Raw genomic sequence first — 17,100 nt, 5'->3', positions numbered from 1 at the left:
TGAGGGTGATGGTGGTGGGGATGATGGTGATGGTGGTGGTAGGGCTGGTGGTGGTATTGATGGTGGTGATGATACTGGTGGTGGGGATGATGGTGGTAGTAGTGGTGGTGATGGTCAATAAAGTAAAAGATAACAATCACCTAATTTTCTTAATGTCACCTCCTCTATCTCACTGTTCCTCCCGCCTCAAGGGTATTAATGAGAACCTAAGACTTTACAAAAACTCATGTCTCTAGTGGGAAAAGCCCTGGACTAGAAGTTAAAAGATCTGACCCTCTGTCACAGAGGTCACAGTAAAAGTTAGTTGTTGGAGTCATAATTTGCTGTGACCTTGATAAATCACTTAAATTCTCCCGTGTCTCAGTTTTGCCTCTTCTATATCATGAACACTTGTGTAAGCACTTTACACATCTTCTCTGGTTTCATCTTCACATCAATCCTATGAGGCTGTTACTATTCTTACTGCTATTTTACAGATTAGGCAAAAAGAGTCTTGGAAACGTGTTGTGTTTTGGCCAAGTCACCAGATAGCAAGCAGCTGATCTGGAATTCAAATCAAGATGTGTCTGATGCCAAAGCCATGTTTTTTCCAACTCACCGTGGGGCTCGAAAGAACTATGTATGAAATATTCAGGAAGCATAAAGGGGATCTAGTAGGACATCCGCAGAGGGTGTGAGTGGTCTGAGGGAGTTTGTGTGTGGGGGGGAGCACTGTGTGTGAGGATTGTTTTGAGGCTGCGATTTTGATTCTTTGTCCACTAAAACAAATCTCAGGAGCTGGGACACTGTGCAAAGTTAGGGATATAGAGTCCGGCCCCCCTAATTAGTCACCTCACTCCTACCTTTTCGACGCCATTTCTTGAGTTTTCTGGTTTCACCAGGATCGATGGTGGGGCAGATGCAGGTGGTTTAGGTAGAGGCTCACTCTTGATGGGGATTTCCTTGCCTTCCATGATGAGGGAACTGGCTGCAGAGTGGATCCTGGTGTCACTGCCCCTGCTGACGCATGTGAGGGCAGGCTCCCCAGTGGGAGTGGGCTTAGGTCCCAGTTCTGCCACCACTGTTGAGGCTGAGGAGGGGACCCCCTGCGGCTGGTAGAACTGGAACTGCTGAGGCCGTACGACCATGGTGGGACTGCGTCTGAGGGAGCCCACCATGAGGGCGGGGATCCCTGACTGGACGGGTCTCTGCAGGGATCCATCTGAGGAATTATATGACACTGATATCAGCACTGGGGGCTGCTGACAGCAGGCTGGGCTGGGGTTGTGTAAGCCATGTGTCCTGATATCCCAGAATAGTTAAGTGCTTTCCCCATTTGAGCGTGCTCACATTCTCTCAGGGTCTTTCAAAGGTGACCTTATTCTTTTTTTAGTGCTGTTTGCTGATGCTGGCAGGAAATAACTGGCTAGCCAAACGTTTGGTGGGGGGGGAGGGAGGGGGAGGTGACGCTGTCAGAAGGTACATTACTTCCATTTGTCTCCTCTCTCCCTCACACACACACGCGCACACAGGCACCCTGGCTCTCTCGCTTCAGGCCTAGCGGTTGGAAAGTGAAGAAGACAAACCTAAAGAGACAGCTTCACAGTGAGAAACCAACAGAGGCATGCAAACCAAAGAGGAAACGAAAGACAGAGACAGAAAGAAAGAGACAGAAGAAATTGAGAAACACGAGACTCAGTCAACTGGGAGGGATGTGGGGAGGGAGAGAGGGAAGCAGAGAGAGCGGGACGGGGCTCTGACCAGGTATTTGAAGAAGCTGTAGGCATGTGGCAGTGGGATCACTTTTGTTGGGGGCCACGGGGAGGAAGCTAAGTGGAATTAAGGGAGGGTGTGTGCAGGCAAACGCTGACACCACATGGAAGCAGATCTGGAAAGGTTCGGGCTGTGTGTGGATGAGCTTTGCAAAGTCCCATGACAGAGGTTCTGGAATCAGGCTTACTCCCAGGGAGCCTGGGACAAGTCAGCCCCATCCCCTCCTGGCATCTCAGCCCCTCAGATGTAAACCGGAGGTGATAGCAATGTCTCAGAGGGCTGAGAGGCTTACACTTTATGATGTGTGCAAAGTGTTAGCACAGTGCCTGGAACCTAATAAATGCCCCGTGTTTGTTAGGTCTCGTTGGTTTTGGGTAAAGGATGGCAAACCCTAAAAATATAAGGTCCAGGAGTGTGATTTTATCCCTTCCTTGAGCTTTATTTTGTTTTGTTTTGTTAACTGCGATGATCCTCCCTCAGTAACAGGAAGTCATTCCTTCCCCGCAAATTTTCTGAAGACCGGAGGCCTCCATCCCTTAGGCATATTGTCCTGTATGGGACCAGGGGAACAGTTGGGACTTCGGTGCACTCTGCAGGGGGACAGGAGAAACACCCTGAGAAGCACTGCAGTCCACTTCTCCAGAAGGGTCTCCGAGCATTTAGGGAGCCATAGGGGACATCCAGTCAGAGATGTGAGTCTTTGTGATAGCCTGTGGACACGTGTATGAATCAGAGTCATCTGTGTCCAGCACAGAGGGCCTGAGCCAAGGCCGTGTTCTGCGTTGCGACTCTTTGTCAGGCCTGATGTGAACGTGAAAAGCAGAACGCTCACTAAACACAGTCGGTGCTCCCAGCTGCGGTGAGCAAGCCTGGCGCCATTTACACAAGTCTGCCCTTTCAATGTAGACATTTATTTTTCCACTGACAGCCCTATGAGGCGCACAGTCAATTCTCCTGTCATTTCTCTTCGCTGTGGGTAGATTGATAGCTTGACCAGCCTCACCTTGGGAAAAGGGAGAGAGAAGGCCTCTGGGACCTGAGAAAGTCAAAGCAGCCCTGGGCAGACATGTCCTTAGGTTCCTGGAAATGTGTGAAAAATTGGTTTTATGCCTCATCTATTTATCTTGTTGGCTCCTAATTTCCAAGGGATTTAATGTTTTATCACATGTGCATACAATGCAAGCAGTGAAAACTCCAAGCCAATCAAGATCTCCGCCAAGGTAGAGAAGGAGTGTGTGAAAGGAAATGTGAGCAATTGCCAATAGGACACAATTCTCAGCACTCCTAAGTGGTCTAGACTGAGTGTGAACATGTCAACACTGAGTCAGTTCACGCACTGGATGGACCAAAGATGACTTGTGTAGTTGTAGTAGCCATGATCGTACTGAGAAGATGATCATCCTATACAAACAGTTAGGATTTCTTGAGACTTATTATGTGCCAGGGACTGTGCCGTCAGTCTTACATGGATTATTTTACTAAATCTGCACAGTAACCCTGATGAGGTAGGTACAACTTTTATTTCCACTTTATAAATGAGAAAACTGAAGACTGAAGAGGTCCAGTCCCTTGCCCACGGCTGCTGTGGTGGATCATTCAGTACAGGGTTTGTGTGGGGGACGGGAGAGGCCGGAGCAAGGGCCAAGTGGGGAGGAAGGAGGAGGGGGGGTAGAGGCAGTACAGTGAGAGTGGAGGTCAGGCAGGTGGTCAGGTGAAAGCACCGGGAGAGGGTGGGGCGAAGACATTTGTTTTAATTTTCTTGGCACATTTTCCTGGGTGGCATACTGTCCCACATGTCACCCTCTTGCTTTGACCAGCCATACTGTACTTTCATATTTAATCGTCTTTTAAGATAGCAAGGGAGACTGCAGAGCCCAGTTTAAGTCAGAGGATGTAGAATAAATCAGATTTGCTTTGTGTGGCTCATGGTCTTCCAGAGAGGTATGCAAATTATAGAAGCTTCATGTTTTGTAGAAAAATGGGTTTTAAACACTTTGTAAAATCCCTGAAAATGATGTCTTACGTAGAAGTTCAATATGTCAGGAGACAAAAGTTTTGCCATGTGAGCAATGTGGATGTTATACAGGTAAAAACAAAAGCAAGGTGCAGAGCAGTGCAGTATGATTATAAGCTACTATTCAGGTACATGGAAGAGCACTTGGGATAGGGGTTAAGGATATAAAGACTTATTTTTATACAATATAATTTTTTTAAACCTTGTGTATATATTAAATAACAAAGCAAGATTTAGGGGCTCTGAGAATTGACTCCTTAACCCTCTTTGCTTCTTTCCCCATCCTTCCCATGTTTCCCTTTTGGCACCCCTGAGCATAGTTTGAGAAGCATGATCCAGCAAGTACTTTGCTTGTTCTGTCTTAACTGGGGCCAGCCTCCACCTTGGCTGTGTTCTAATCATATGTTGGCACTCAGGGCTGCTATCATCCCAGCCATTCAGTATACGGGGATGGAGTGACCAAGGGCATGACCTTAAGTCGGTCTGGCTTCATCCAGTAAAACCAGTCGCTATTAGGGAATTAAAAGCACCCTTTACAAAGGCTTGTTTTAAAGCCAAGATCTCATTTCTGCAAAAGGTGCTCTGTCTACCCCAGAGTCCGATCCCCTCACTTAGCTCTAGGCACGTACCTCTCTGCCACCACTTACTCTTTCTCATGCTGCTCTGCCCAGATTTCCGAAGAGAGCCCCGTCCTAAAGTCCCTGGGCTGGCCGTGCTCCTCACAGGGTCGACTATGGCGGTGGGCACAAAGACGGACTTGAAGGGCTGGTTCTGCCGGGGATCACCTTCTGAAATGCTGCCTTGGGATGACACAGAGGAGTTGGATAATGTCCATGTGGCGTAGAGACCAGGACTCCGAGAATCTGGAAAACTAGATGTCTTTCTGGTTGTTGCAAGCATTTTAAAGAGAAGAAATAAAGAAAATGCTCAGTCAAGAGTCCTATTTTAAAAACCTCTCCGCTCTCAACCATATACTAAATGTGGCCTCACCTCCTACAGCTGGGTCCCTGTGTGGGTGTGCTGAGGGCAGGGACAGGATCTCAGATTGAGGCCCTGATGGAACAGGAAGGCTTGAATTTTGTCATTCTTCACTCCAGCTCTGATCACTCTTGAGCCCATGAGCTCAGAGCACAAGATCTTGTATGTGTTCAACTTGCTTTGCAGTTCTGATTTCTCTCTTTCTTATTTATTTATTTGAGAGTGGGGTGGGGGAGGAGCAGAGGGAGAGGAATAAGCAGACTCTGCACTGAGTGCAGAGCCCAACATGGGGCTCTATCCCACAACCTTGAGATCATGACCCGAGCCAAAATCAAGAGTCGGACGCTTAACTGATTGAGCCACCCAGGTGCCCCCAAATTCTGATTTCTTATTCATTCAGTGACGTTTCCACCGGATGCTAAACTCTTTGAAGGCAGAGATTTTATATGACTTATTTTATATCCTCTGTGTTCTGCATATACTGCTTATTAACAAATGTTTGTTGAATGGCTCTCGTGATGCTTTCGGCACTGATGCCAGTCATCTGGGCTAACACGTGTTGAGCACTTACTGTATGCTGGGCATTGGGCAGTGCTTTGCCCACAGTAGCCCGCGGGTTCTTCACAACAGCCTTCTGAGGTAGATACTATTAGTGCTACTATTTTATAGAGGAGAAAACTGAGACTTACAGTTACTTGGCCAAGCATCTACTAGACCTGAGATTTGAACCCAAGTCCAGGCTGGCCCTCTGCTCTATCACGGAAGTGTATCGTCTTACCACTGAGCACGCCCCGTCCTGGCTGGTTAAAGCCTTCATTATTTAGGTAGCAAGGAAAAGCCTGCATCCTGCTTGAAAGAAACAATCTAGGGCTGGGGGTAGGCCCTACACATGCCTTCTGAAGACTCTAATTCTTCAGCTTTGGGCTCTGAGTTTGAAAAACAGTATCAAAGTTTTATAGAACAGCAATCCCTTGTCAGTTGTTTCCAGCTTGCTACTCCCTGAACCCCACGGGGAATGGCTGTCATTTTACACACCCTTCTTGCCCTTTTACAAATCCTACCCCAAGATCACAGCCCCTCCCAAGCAGTCCATGGATCAGCTTGTCTCTCTGTTGATGAAATGACCTCTGCTAACTCCCCGGGAAGGACCGACTTGCCCAAGGCCCTGGCTCAGAGGTGCCCTTCCTGGTGGCCTTCCCGTTAATGTCCTTGGGTTTCTCTTTGGGGAATTTTCCCTTATTTTCCTCCTCCTTTTCTCTCTGCCTTTTGCCTGAAAAAGCGGTATGGAGCTTAACAACGAGCCAGCCTGTTGTACGAAGACAGGTGAGGCATCATTTAATAGGGTCCACTCTGCCCACGAAACAGATCCAGCCAGATGCCCAGGATGATGCTTGCAGTAAGGGGCCTCCTACCCATGGATGACACCCTGCCTCATGTCCCTGGGGATGTGGTCAGTGAAGGGAATGGGCTGCCCGCCAGTAAGAGCTCCAGACTATTTTCTGGAGCCAAGGGCTGAGCAGTGGAGAGAAATCCCCAGCACTGACCTCCATGGCAAAGGGCTGCATCTGCCCGTCTTTTGAACAGAGGCCTCAAGATGTCGGATCCTGTAAAATGGGCTGGCAACAGGAAAGACATTTCCAAAACAGTTCCCAGCAGCAGCAGGTGCAGCCTTTTCCTCCCTCGGTAATTAAAAGGCTCACTTGCTGAATCTTAAATGAAAACCCTTCCAGTCTGGTCAGCTCTAGTCTCTTTATAGTTCGTCCTAAAACTCTGGCAGGTCCAGTTTATTAGGGAATAATGCTAATAAGAGCAAACGTGCAAATGCTCAGGGGGCACCTCATACTTTTGAGCCCTGGCTCTTTTTTTTTTTTTTTTAATTTTATTTATTTCTCAGAGAGAGAGCATAAAGCAGGGGGAGGGGCAGGCAGACGGAGAAGCAGGCTCCCCGCTGAGCAAGGAGCTCAAATGTGGGGCTCCATCCCCAGACCCTGGGACCTGAGCCAAAGGCAGATGCTTAACTACTGACTAAGCCACCCAGGCGTCCCAAGCCCTGGCTCTTTTATAAAAGGCTGTACTCTACACCAAGGGGGCTGGTGGCAGTGAGAGGCATCACTGCAAACAGAAAAACAAAGATTGGGGGAGAGCCTCACACATACACAGAACCAAAGAGCCGAAAGGGGCCTTGTACATGTAGTCCAAACCCTTAGTCCTAACACAACCTGCTAAAAGTAGGACAAAGGACAACAATATTCAGCCCTCCCACAGTGGAAAGGGTGGTCAAGAACAAGGGTGAGCTGCTCCCAGGTAGAAAAATTGGGCATATGTCACCCATGTCTAAGATCAGTGACAACGGGACCTTTCTTTGCATCAGGGGGCCACCAGGGAGAACTTCACACACAGGAAGCACTGATCCTCTGTCACCCAACAGCCCTCCAGAGAATATACTCTGACAGGGACTTGCTCTTCTTGAAAATGCTGGTTCCCTATAAGCAAACACACCCACCCATGTAAGTGGCACCTCTGTATACACATGTTCAGGATTCTCTGAACTCGAGATGGGGGACATATTCAATGGCAACCTATGGCTGACATTCCATCCACTGTTTGACATGCTGCCATCTTGGAGCGGGTGAGTCTAGATGCTCATGATTTGCCTAAGGACACAATAGGTGTACCCAGGAGAAAAGCCAAGATGGAGGGAAAGGGAAGCTGGAGTCTTGAAATCCACTGGAATGGAATCCTACATGCATTCTAGTTAGGGTAACCATTTGTCCTGCTTTTCCTAGGAGAGTCTCAGTTTACACCTGTTCTCCTGGTGTTTTAAAAGTGTGTGTCTCTTTTCTTCTTAAAAGTGTCCTAGTTTGGGTGACAAATTACATGGTCACTCTTATTCTAAAGGTTTTTTTTTTTTTTCTTCCGTAGAATAACCAGGACTTTGGGCTAAGGCCTGATGCATAAGCAAATGCCCTAGTAGTAGACATAGTCCCTAGAGAATTCCTGTCATGGAGGAAACGGTCGTAAGTTAGGGTGGGCATCTTCCTTGCTCTTCATTGGCACCTTTAGACCATTCTCCCACCCTCCCCAGCTTTGACTGGTAGTATCAGACTCTACCACCTGCCACTCTACCTTGTTACCATTTTCTCTCTCAGCCTCTCCCCTCATTTCATGAAGATTTTAGTTTCTGGCTCACTGTCATTCTCTCTAATGCAACTGATCCTACCGAGATGATTTCATCTAGTCCCAGGGCTTTAAATACCATTTCAAGCCCAGACCGTCTTCCTTAAAATGCTGGGCTTGTGTACTCAACCATTTTCCAACATCTCTACTGGGATTACTAAAGGCATCTAAGACTTAATCTGTGGCCAGCTGAGCTTTTGCTCCCCCACCGCCCACCTCTCAGAACCCATTCCTCTCGGTTTTCCCGAATCTCTCAATAAAAGGCAACTCCATTTTCCAGTTACTCAGGGCAAAAAAGGAGGACTCACATTGACTCCTCTATTCTTTCACACCCAATATTTCATTTGTCAGAAAATCCTGTTGTGACTACCTTCAAGTATACCCAGAATTTAACCACTTCTCCCTGCCTCCATGGCTGACACGTTGGCTCAGTTCACCCTCACTTTTCCTCCAGATTATTATAATATCCTTTTAATTAGTCTCTGTTCTTCCTACGGTTTACTCTCAAGCCAGCAACTACAGGGATTCTGGTTAAAATGTAAGTTAGATCATGTCACTTTTATGCTCAAAACCCTGCAATAGCGTTAAAGCCAAATTCCTCATTATGCCTTAGGAAATTATAGATGATCTGTTGCGATTCTGACCTCATCTACTACTAACGTCCCCGTCACTTGTTCTGATCCAGTCCTATTGGCCTTCAGGTCAGGCATACTCCTACTTCAGGGCAATTGTACTTGCTGTTCCTGTGGTGTGGAATACACCTGCCTCATTTCCTTCCTTCTTCCTTCTCAGGAAGGCCATTCCTGACCAACATACGAGAATTTTAATCACCACCCCCCACCACAAATTCTATCCTGCTTTTCTGATTTTTCTTCTTAGCCCTTACTGTTAACACACCATATATGTTGCTTATATGTCTTGTTTATTTGTCTTTCTGTCCCACTAGAATGTAAGCTCCAGTGGGCAGAGATTTTGTGCAATGGTGTTTCTCCAGTGTCTAGAAAGGTGCCTGACAAATAGTTTGTGTTCAATAAATATTTGCTGAATGAATGAACTAAAGCATCAGTTAAAGACACACTTAGTTTGTGTATGGAGATTTTGCAAGTTTCTAACAAATTCCCAAAAACCTTCCATTGCAGGAAATAACTTCTACTCCAACCTTCTGCCATGTGAAGAAATCATTTTATATAAGCCTAGATCTATGGAAACCCAGAGTTTGCCCATACTCTTCCTAGAAAGGGGGTCTACCACCTCACCAGCCAACCTTACTGGAAAAATATATGCATTAGAAAGTGTAGCCTTTTACTGAACCAAACCTTCTAAGATGCATCCACTGGTTCACTGCCCCCTCAGGAAACAGATTTCCTGTCTACACAGCCTGTTATGGTCCCTCTGGCCCTCGTCTTCTGTAGCTTAACCCTAGTTTCTCTATCAGTTTCTCCTATGGTGTACTTTTCTGTCTCCTCACCATCCTTGTTGCCCTCCTCCGGACACCGGGCCCCACCTACATGAAGGTCCCCCAAACTGGACATATGACTCCAGGTCTGACCCCCAGAGAGTACAGTGGGTTATCAGTTTCCTCAGAGGTATGTCATAAAGGCAGCATTTGGTGTGTGGGGATGGCCCCACTGCCCTGTGACACGCTGTGCCTGGGCTGGCGTGGGGTAGGGATAGGAGGAGCCATGGGTGGTGCTGGGACCCCTGTGCCTCCGTGGTCATGGTCCGAGCAGCCAGACAAAGCAGAAGTATCAGGTATGCCAGAGAATGGAAAAGGCTGGGAAGGCTGTGAGGGACACGGACCTCCAGGGTAACCTGCCTGCGGCCTGGGGTGTGGATGGACAGGCGGTGGTCTGAGTCACGGAAACTTGCCTACTGGCTTGGTGTCCTAGGAAGTTTTCCAAGATGCTCTGAGGGTCTTCTGATCATCGCAGGTTCCCATTACTCGACTAGATGGGAGTGTCAGGGGGCGGGATGTGAATGGGATTTGGGGGGTTTATACAGTGAAAACCTGAAACCCCATTCTTGAGCAGGTTGCTTAACTCTGTACATCACTTTCCTCATCTGGAAAATACTATCTACCTTACGGGAAGGACTCTTGGGCACAAGCAATGAGATAAAAGATGAGAAAGTGCTTGTAAAATGTGAAGAGCTATAAAAAAGATAATTTGTTACTATTAAAAAAAATAAAGTGTTAGGAGGTTACTAGGGCTACTTCTTGGCCCACGCTCTGAAGGAGCACTGAGTCCTTCAGCGATGCAACCCACAGATGGCCCCCGGCCTTGGTGACCCGACCTCTGCTGCCTGAGAACGGAGGGGACGCACCTGAAAATGGGGATGACATAGTTGTTGGGGAAGATGCCGACCCGCCCAGTGACCAAGGAGACGCCCCTGAGCCAGCCGTCCGGGTACTTGCCCAGGACCCTGATGCCTTCTCCCTTCTGCAGGTCCAGCTCATCCGGTCCATGGGCTGAGTAGGAGTGCAGGGCTACAAACCTGGGGAGACAAGGGAACTGGTGAAGAAGGTGAGCCTGCCTGGCAGAGGGCCATGGAACCAGCAGAGGGCGAAGGGAAGCAGAACCTCAGGGACCCCTGTCCCCTGGGTCAGTGATAACAAACTTCTTCAGGACGGAAGGCAGGCAGTGGTGACGGAGCGTGGCGGTGAAGCAGCCGCGGAGGGTCCACACCCCTGCCCTCCCCAACTCCTGCGTCCTCCATAGAGCGCCACACAGCTGGGAATCGCTAAGCTAGGCCACCCTGGCATTTTGACAGCGGGGAGAGCGGCCGAGGACAGAGACAGGAGCTGGTGACCAGGGATTAGTGGCAGAGTCTGGTCTCGAACCTAGAAGTGATGGCTACTGCTTAGGGTGCTTTTTCATACTACTCAGAGTATCACCCGAGAAAATGGTTGCAGCCAGCAAGTTAAGGGAAAGGAGAGGTCACAAGCCTCTCTGATCCACTCCCTCTCCTGACAGTGAGGACATGTTTGACCCCCAGGAGTGGCTTAATGTAGGCAGGGACGTGGACACTGCAAATCGGGAGGCAGGAGTTGACTTTAGTCTGTGAGCACACAGTGGATCCTGGCTGCGTGGTGGGCTGGAGGGGAATGGGCTTGTAACATCGCAAGATGTCCCTGGAAGAGAGCAGTGACTTTCACTCTCCAGTCCACACAGGAGTCAGGCAGATAAATAACATCGAGGTAGGCGTCGTGGGGAGGGGGGGAGACACTAGCGAGGCTGTGAAAGTGAGAATATCTGCCTGAGTAAAAGCACTAAAAAGAACCCACGTTGGCTTGCCAGATTCAGGTTACCAGTGTATGGCCTCAGGATGGACATCAAGAAGTCCTTCTAGACTCCAAGGACTATGAGACACTGGGAGGTTTTATCAAAGGAGCTGGGGGTGTGTTCTCATCCACAAGGTTTTCCCCCTCTAAAATGCTATATTTATTTTCCGCTGATCCTAAAGCAGTATCTATTTATGACACAACATTTTGAATCTGAAGGAAGTCAGTAGAAATTGCTCAATATCCAACCTCCCAGCAGTGTTTTCGTGTATACTCTTCCAGTTTCTTTCTACCGTTGTAGAATAGTGAGTTAGGTTGATGTGGTTTGCCAATTTGTGTTTTTCAGCATTATTTCCAGTGAAGGATACAAAGGAAGGGGAGCTCTTGTCTCTCTGGATGGGATGGTTTGGGAGTGGTGGTGCTTAGCAGCAGAGGGATGGCCATGAGGACCCCTCTGGCCAGGACCTAGACTTGGAGGGCTGAGTTTGTTACTCACATGTTCGCTGAGAGGTGTTTCTGGGAGCCGGGCAGACTGACGATGGCCGTGGAATGTCCTGGGGAGGCAGGTACAGGGTGGTAAGTGCTGACCTACATAGACAGAAAAGACAGCCAAGCAGAACCAGTGAGTGCCATAAGCCAGGCCCACAGCAGAGCTGCTGCCGAAAGGCCTGACACAGCTGAAAACCAAGAGCCATGCCCGGTGCCATCCATCGTGCATCTTTGCTGTGGTTTGGGGCTGTGGGCAGAGTGGGTGGGGCTCGACTGGTTTATGGCCTGCTGGGGTGGCATGTCAGGACTGCATTCCAAAAGACTGCTCAGATATGGCAGAAGATGAAGACTCATCCAGTTTCCAGTCAACGGGGCACTGCCAGGCTCCTTGATCTTTGCCCTCCTGGCTTCTCCCCACCCCCCTCCCAGTACACTCACCCGCTCTATGGAAACGTACTCTCGGAAAATGATATGATGGCTGCTAAAGAGAACATAACACTGGCCAGGCACTTCTAAGTGCTTTACAAGTATCAGCTAATTTAATCCTTACTAAAGGTGCTGTTATCATCCCTAATTCTGGAAGAAAAACTGAGGGAAGGATCATTTAATTAGTAAGAAATCAAATTTTAAACCAGGGTAATCTAGGTCCTGAGCCCACACTCTTACTAGTGCTAGTATTAACACACACACAGACACACCAGTTTATCCAGTGATTTATGAAAGGTGAATCTGAATAGTGTTCACTTTGCCAGGATGAAAGAGGGAGCAACAGTGCTAGACACACCCAGAAACTACTCTCCTGGCACCCTGCCTGTGTGCCCTATGACCTTGCTCACTTCCTTCTTGGCACCTCTCACGGAGGTGACTGCCCCCGCCACTAGGCTGTAAGTTCCACGCGGGCAGGGACTCTCCCTGGTTCATCCTTGTCTTTTCTGTGTGCTCAGGATGTACTTGTGGCTTAAAGAACAAATGAATGAATGAAAAGTTCTTCCTACCCAGCAGACCAAGGACTGATGTAATCTCAACCATCTCCATGTCACGCAGAGTAAATACATTCAATCTATCTTCACTTATCCCCCCATGAGTGAGGGTAACGGTGTATGTGTGCCTTTTTAGGACTCTGCTTTTCGGGTACAACTCTTGTTTGTGTATGTGTGTTTGGGCAAGAGGGAAGGCGTTGTTGAGTGCATGTGTCTCTGGTTCTGTTTGTGCACAACCCGTCACAACTGTACGCGCTTGGGCAACAGCATTGGTCTGTTTTATGTCTGATTACGTTCACACATGTGAGTCTGTGGGTCGATATGCATGTGTACCGTGTGTGACTGTCTGTACAAGAGCCTGTGATTGTAAATGTCTGTGTGGGATTCTATCTGTGTGTGGGTGAGCTGTAGAGGTATGTGCCGGTAGGCATGACTTGGTAGTTTTGTGTGTGTTCTTTGCTGACAATTGTCTGAAGATATGTATGCTGTGTGTGTATGTTTTACAGTTCGAGGATATAGTTATAGGATCAGAGAACCATTCCAGTCAGATAATAACAAGGGTTGGGGAGAACATAGAGAAACTAAAACTCTCATACAGTTGCTGGTGGGAAGGAATGTAATATGGTGTCACTCCTTTGGAAAATAGTCTGGTGGTTCCTCAAATGATTAAGCAGAATTAGCATTAGACCCAGTAAGTCCACTCCTAGTACATACCCAGGAGACATGAAACTATATGTCTACATAAAAACTTATACATGAATGTTTTTAGCAGCATTGCTCATAATAGCCAAAAGGTGGAAATAACCCAAATGTCCATCAACTGATGAATGGATAAACAAGATGTGGTGTATCTGTACAATGGAATACTATTCAGCCATAAAAGGAATGAAGTATTTATTTTTTTTTAAAGATTTTATTTATTTATTTGACAGAGAAAGACACAGCGAGAGAGGGAACACAAACGGGGAGTGGGAGAGGGAGAAGCAGACTCCCTGCCGAGCAGGGAGCCCGATGCGGGACTCAATCCTGGGACTCCAGGATCATGACCTGAGCCGAAGGCAGTCGCTTAACCAACTGAGCCACCCAGGCGCCCAGGAATGAAGTATTGATACATGTTAGAACATGGATAAACCTTGAAAACATTATGCTAAATGAAAGAAGCCAGATCCAAAGACCATATTATATAATTCCATTTATGTAAAATGTTCAGAATAGACCAATCTGTAGAGAAAGAAAGTAGATCAGGGGTTGGGGATAAGAAGGGTTATGGGAGTGGTAGTTAAAGAGTACAGGGTTTCTTTTGGAGGTGATGAAGTGTTGTAAAGTTGTGGTAATGGTTGTACATATCCATGAATATGTTAAAAACCACTAAATTGTATACTTTAAAATGGGTGAACTGTAGGGCAGGTGAAGTATATCTAAGTAAGCTCTTAAAAAAAAAAACATTCCATAGTCACCTATCTAGCACTAACACTGCATAAAGTGCTCTGAGCTTTGCAATCAAATATTGTCACACCAGTTCTCTTAAACAAAGAAGACAAGTTGCCAGCTTTGGGCTAGGCTGCTCCTTCCCTGTGACTGGGCAAGATAAATCCCTGCTGGGCTTGGGAGATGTGCCAAGGGGAGAGCCTTGTTATGTGAACAATTAATCTTATGTTCTTGGAGACGGTTGGACCACTGATTAAGCAGGATGCACTTCACTTAATACCCATGACTTTCCAGTGTTGTGTTTGAGTAAAAAGCCCTTCTACATGTAAACACTATTAATCATTTAGGGAGGAGGAAGATGCCAGAATGCAAAGCCATACCTCCATGACACCAGGCTTTTTATTTCTCTAGGTGTTCATCTGGAGAGGGGGGTCCTTCCCCCTTTTTGGAACACTAAACCTAGGCAGGACTAAGATCAGCAGGCTTGTGATGGAGTGCTTTCTGATATGGAATGGGAAGTGAGGCCAGATTCTCAGGTCTTGAGGTGTCCTGGAGGAGAAGGGAGAACATGTGTGGACAAGGGGGAAAGAGGCAAAGGAGGAGGGAGAGAAGGGGAGATCATGGACAACTGATCTCAGGAACTGGGACGGGGACCTAGTGGGAGAAAGAAGTAGAGCCAGAGGGATAGAGGAAGGAAGGAAGAAGAAAAGGCAGATGAAAAAATATCAGAATAACTCTTACAACCCATATAGAAGATGGCAAACAACCCAATCAAAAATGGGTAAAGATGCCACAAAAGAAGTTCTATCAAGTGGCCAAGAAGCACTTGAAAAGATGCTCAACATCAGCCAGTTATGAGGAAAATGTGAGGTAAAACTACCATGAGATACTACTATACACCTATGAGAATGGCTAGAATTAAAAAGACTGACCACATCAAGTGTTGGTGAGAATGTGGAGCAACTGTAACTCATACTGCTGGTCGAATGTAAAATGGTGCCACCACATTGGAAAACAAGTTGGCCATTTGTTATAAAGTTAAATATACACGTACCACACTACTCAGCAATCCTACTCACAAGTAGTTATCAAAGTAAAATGAAAACATATGTCCATACAAGGACTCGTACATGAATGTTCTCAGTGGCTTTATTCATTTAGCCCCAAACGGGAAATAACCCAAATGCCAATCAACTGGTGAATGAATGAACAAACTATGTTACAACCACAGTGGAATACTCCTTGGCAATACATGCAATGGTGTGCATAAATCTTAACATCATCTTAAGAAGCAGGACACATAAGACTACATACTCTTTTTTTTTTTTTTAAGATTTTATTTATTTGACAGAGAGAGACACAGAGAGAGAGGGAACACAAGCAGGGGGAGTGGGAGAGGGAGAAGCAGGCTTCCCGCGGAGCAGGGAGCCCGACGCGGGACTCGATCCCAGGACCCTGGGATCATGACCTGAGCCAAAGGCAGATGCTTAACGACTGAGCCACCCAGGCGCCCCATAAGACTACATATTCTGTGATGCCATTTATATGACATTTTTAAAAATGCCCAAACTGTAGTAACAGAAAATGGAGCATTGCCAATGGTCAGGGGTGAGGGGAGAGGACTGACTGATTGCAAAGGGGCACAAGAAAACTTTCTGGGGTGATGGAACTGTTCTGTATCTTGATTTTGGTAGTCATCACATGCCTTTATACTTCTGCCAGAAGTCATTGAACTGTATCCTTAAAATGGTTGAACTTAAATGTATGTGACTATAGCTCAATAAAACTGATAAAAAGTACGAATATAGGGGTACCTGGGTGGCTCAGTCAGTTAAGCGTCTGCCTTCAGCTCAGGTCATGATTTCAGGCTCCTGGGATCGAGCCCTGCTTTGGGCTCCCTGCTCAGCAGGGAGTCTGCTTCTATCTCTCTCTCTTTCTCTCTGCCCCTCCTCCCTGCCCATTTTCTCTCTCTCTCTCTCAAATAAATAAATAAAAATCTTTAAAAAGATATGAATATATTATCTAGTTGGCAGAAAAATCCAAGTAGCCTGAGCTTGACCCAGCCCAAGCCCTGGGGCTGGTCAGAGGAGGGGATAGGGATGGTTCAGCTTATTGATGGGCAGGGGCTAGCAAGAGATCCTTATGGCAGAGGGCCACCTGAATAGGAGAGAAATCAAGAATGGAAACCTATGGATCGGACACAATCTCAAGAAATAAGGCCCAAAGAAAAGGAATGAATGAATGCACAAATGAATGAATGAATGAACAAACAAATGAACAAATGAAGTGATAGGAAAAGAGAGCAAGATAAAGACAGAGGAGAGAGAAACTGGCCGGGAAGGAGGACAGACAGAACAAGACAGAAATGAATGCCCCACCTGGTAAATCGGGACAACCAGGTCGATGGCCAGCTTCTGAGGAGGCAAGTGTGTTCCTGTCACAAGACTGAGTGAACGGGCCTCTGGTGGGGGGATCAGTTGTGACCTCAGGTCCCTATGCCACAAGGGACATGCAGCCAGATGGGAGGTCTTCCAGCAACTGGTGCTTCCTGGCATAGCGTCTGGGGGCTTGAGCGGGGTCAGACAGAGGGTGCGTATTTGAGGGCGGGGTGGATATTTCTGCTACAGTGTAAAAACAGTTTTTCCTCTTTTTGGAAGGAAATGACTCATTTAAAAGAAGCTTTATCAGTAGCAGAAGAATCCACAGCTGTGTGGCTTCTGGGCGTTTCCTGGTCTTGAGGTGTTAAACGAGGCTGAGGCAGCAGGCACGGAGTCTGGCACAGCGTTGCTGCAACATTCTGCGGGCCCCAGTGCCTTCCCCAGCGGCCACCCACGGTGTGCAGAATGTGGCTCCAGCTCGGGAGTCTGGAGGGGAGGTCTAGCTTAGTATTCAGGCATGTGGGTCTAGCACTTGCCAGGGTTTGTGATTGGGGCAAGTGACTCAATTCTGTGGGTCCTCCATGTCCTCATCTGTAAAATGGGGGCAGTAATGGTAGTTGTCTA

At 47.4% G+C, this 17,100-nt stretch overlaps 1 protein-coding gene across 2 annotated transcripts in view; it reads right to left on the bottom strand.

Annotated features, from left to right (window-relative positions):
* The window catches only part of SH3RF2 (SH3 domain containing ring finger 2), a 139,677-nt gene that overhangs the window by 19,454 nt on the left and 103,123 nt on the right, over positions 1–17,100 (bottom strand). For both annotated transcript variants that reach the window (XM_035014390.1, XM_035014389.1), the window contains exons 6-9: positions 11,698–11,789; positions 10,244–10,414; positions 4,414–4,649; positions 843–1,201 (exon numbers count right to left, since the gene is read on the bottom strand). In XM_035014390.1, the coding sequence (XP_034870281.1) occupies positions 843–1,201; positions 4,414–4,649; positions 10,244–10,414; positions 11,698–11,789 (858 nt within the window). The remainder of the gene's footprint in view (positions 1–842; positions 1,202–4,413; positions 4,650–10,243; positions 10,415–11,697; positions 11,790–17,100) is intronic.

This window comes from Mirounga leonina, unplaced genomic scaffold (assembly GCF_011800145.1).
Source record: "Mirounga leonina isolate KUSES-001 unplaced genomic scaffold, KU_Mleo_1.0 Mir_168, whole genome shotgun sequence".
Classification (NCBI taxonomy): Eukaryota; Metazoa; Chordata; class Mammalia; order Carnivora; family Phocidae; genus Mirounga; species Mirounga leonina.
This window is presented reverse-complemented; position numbering and strand designations above follow the sequence as displayed.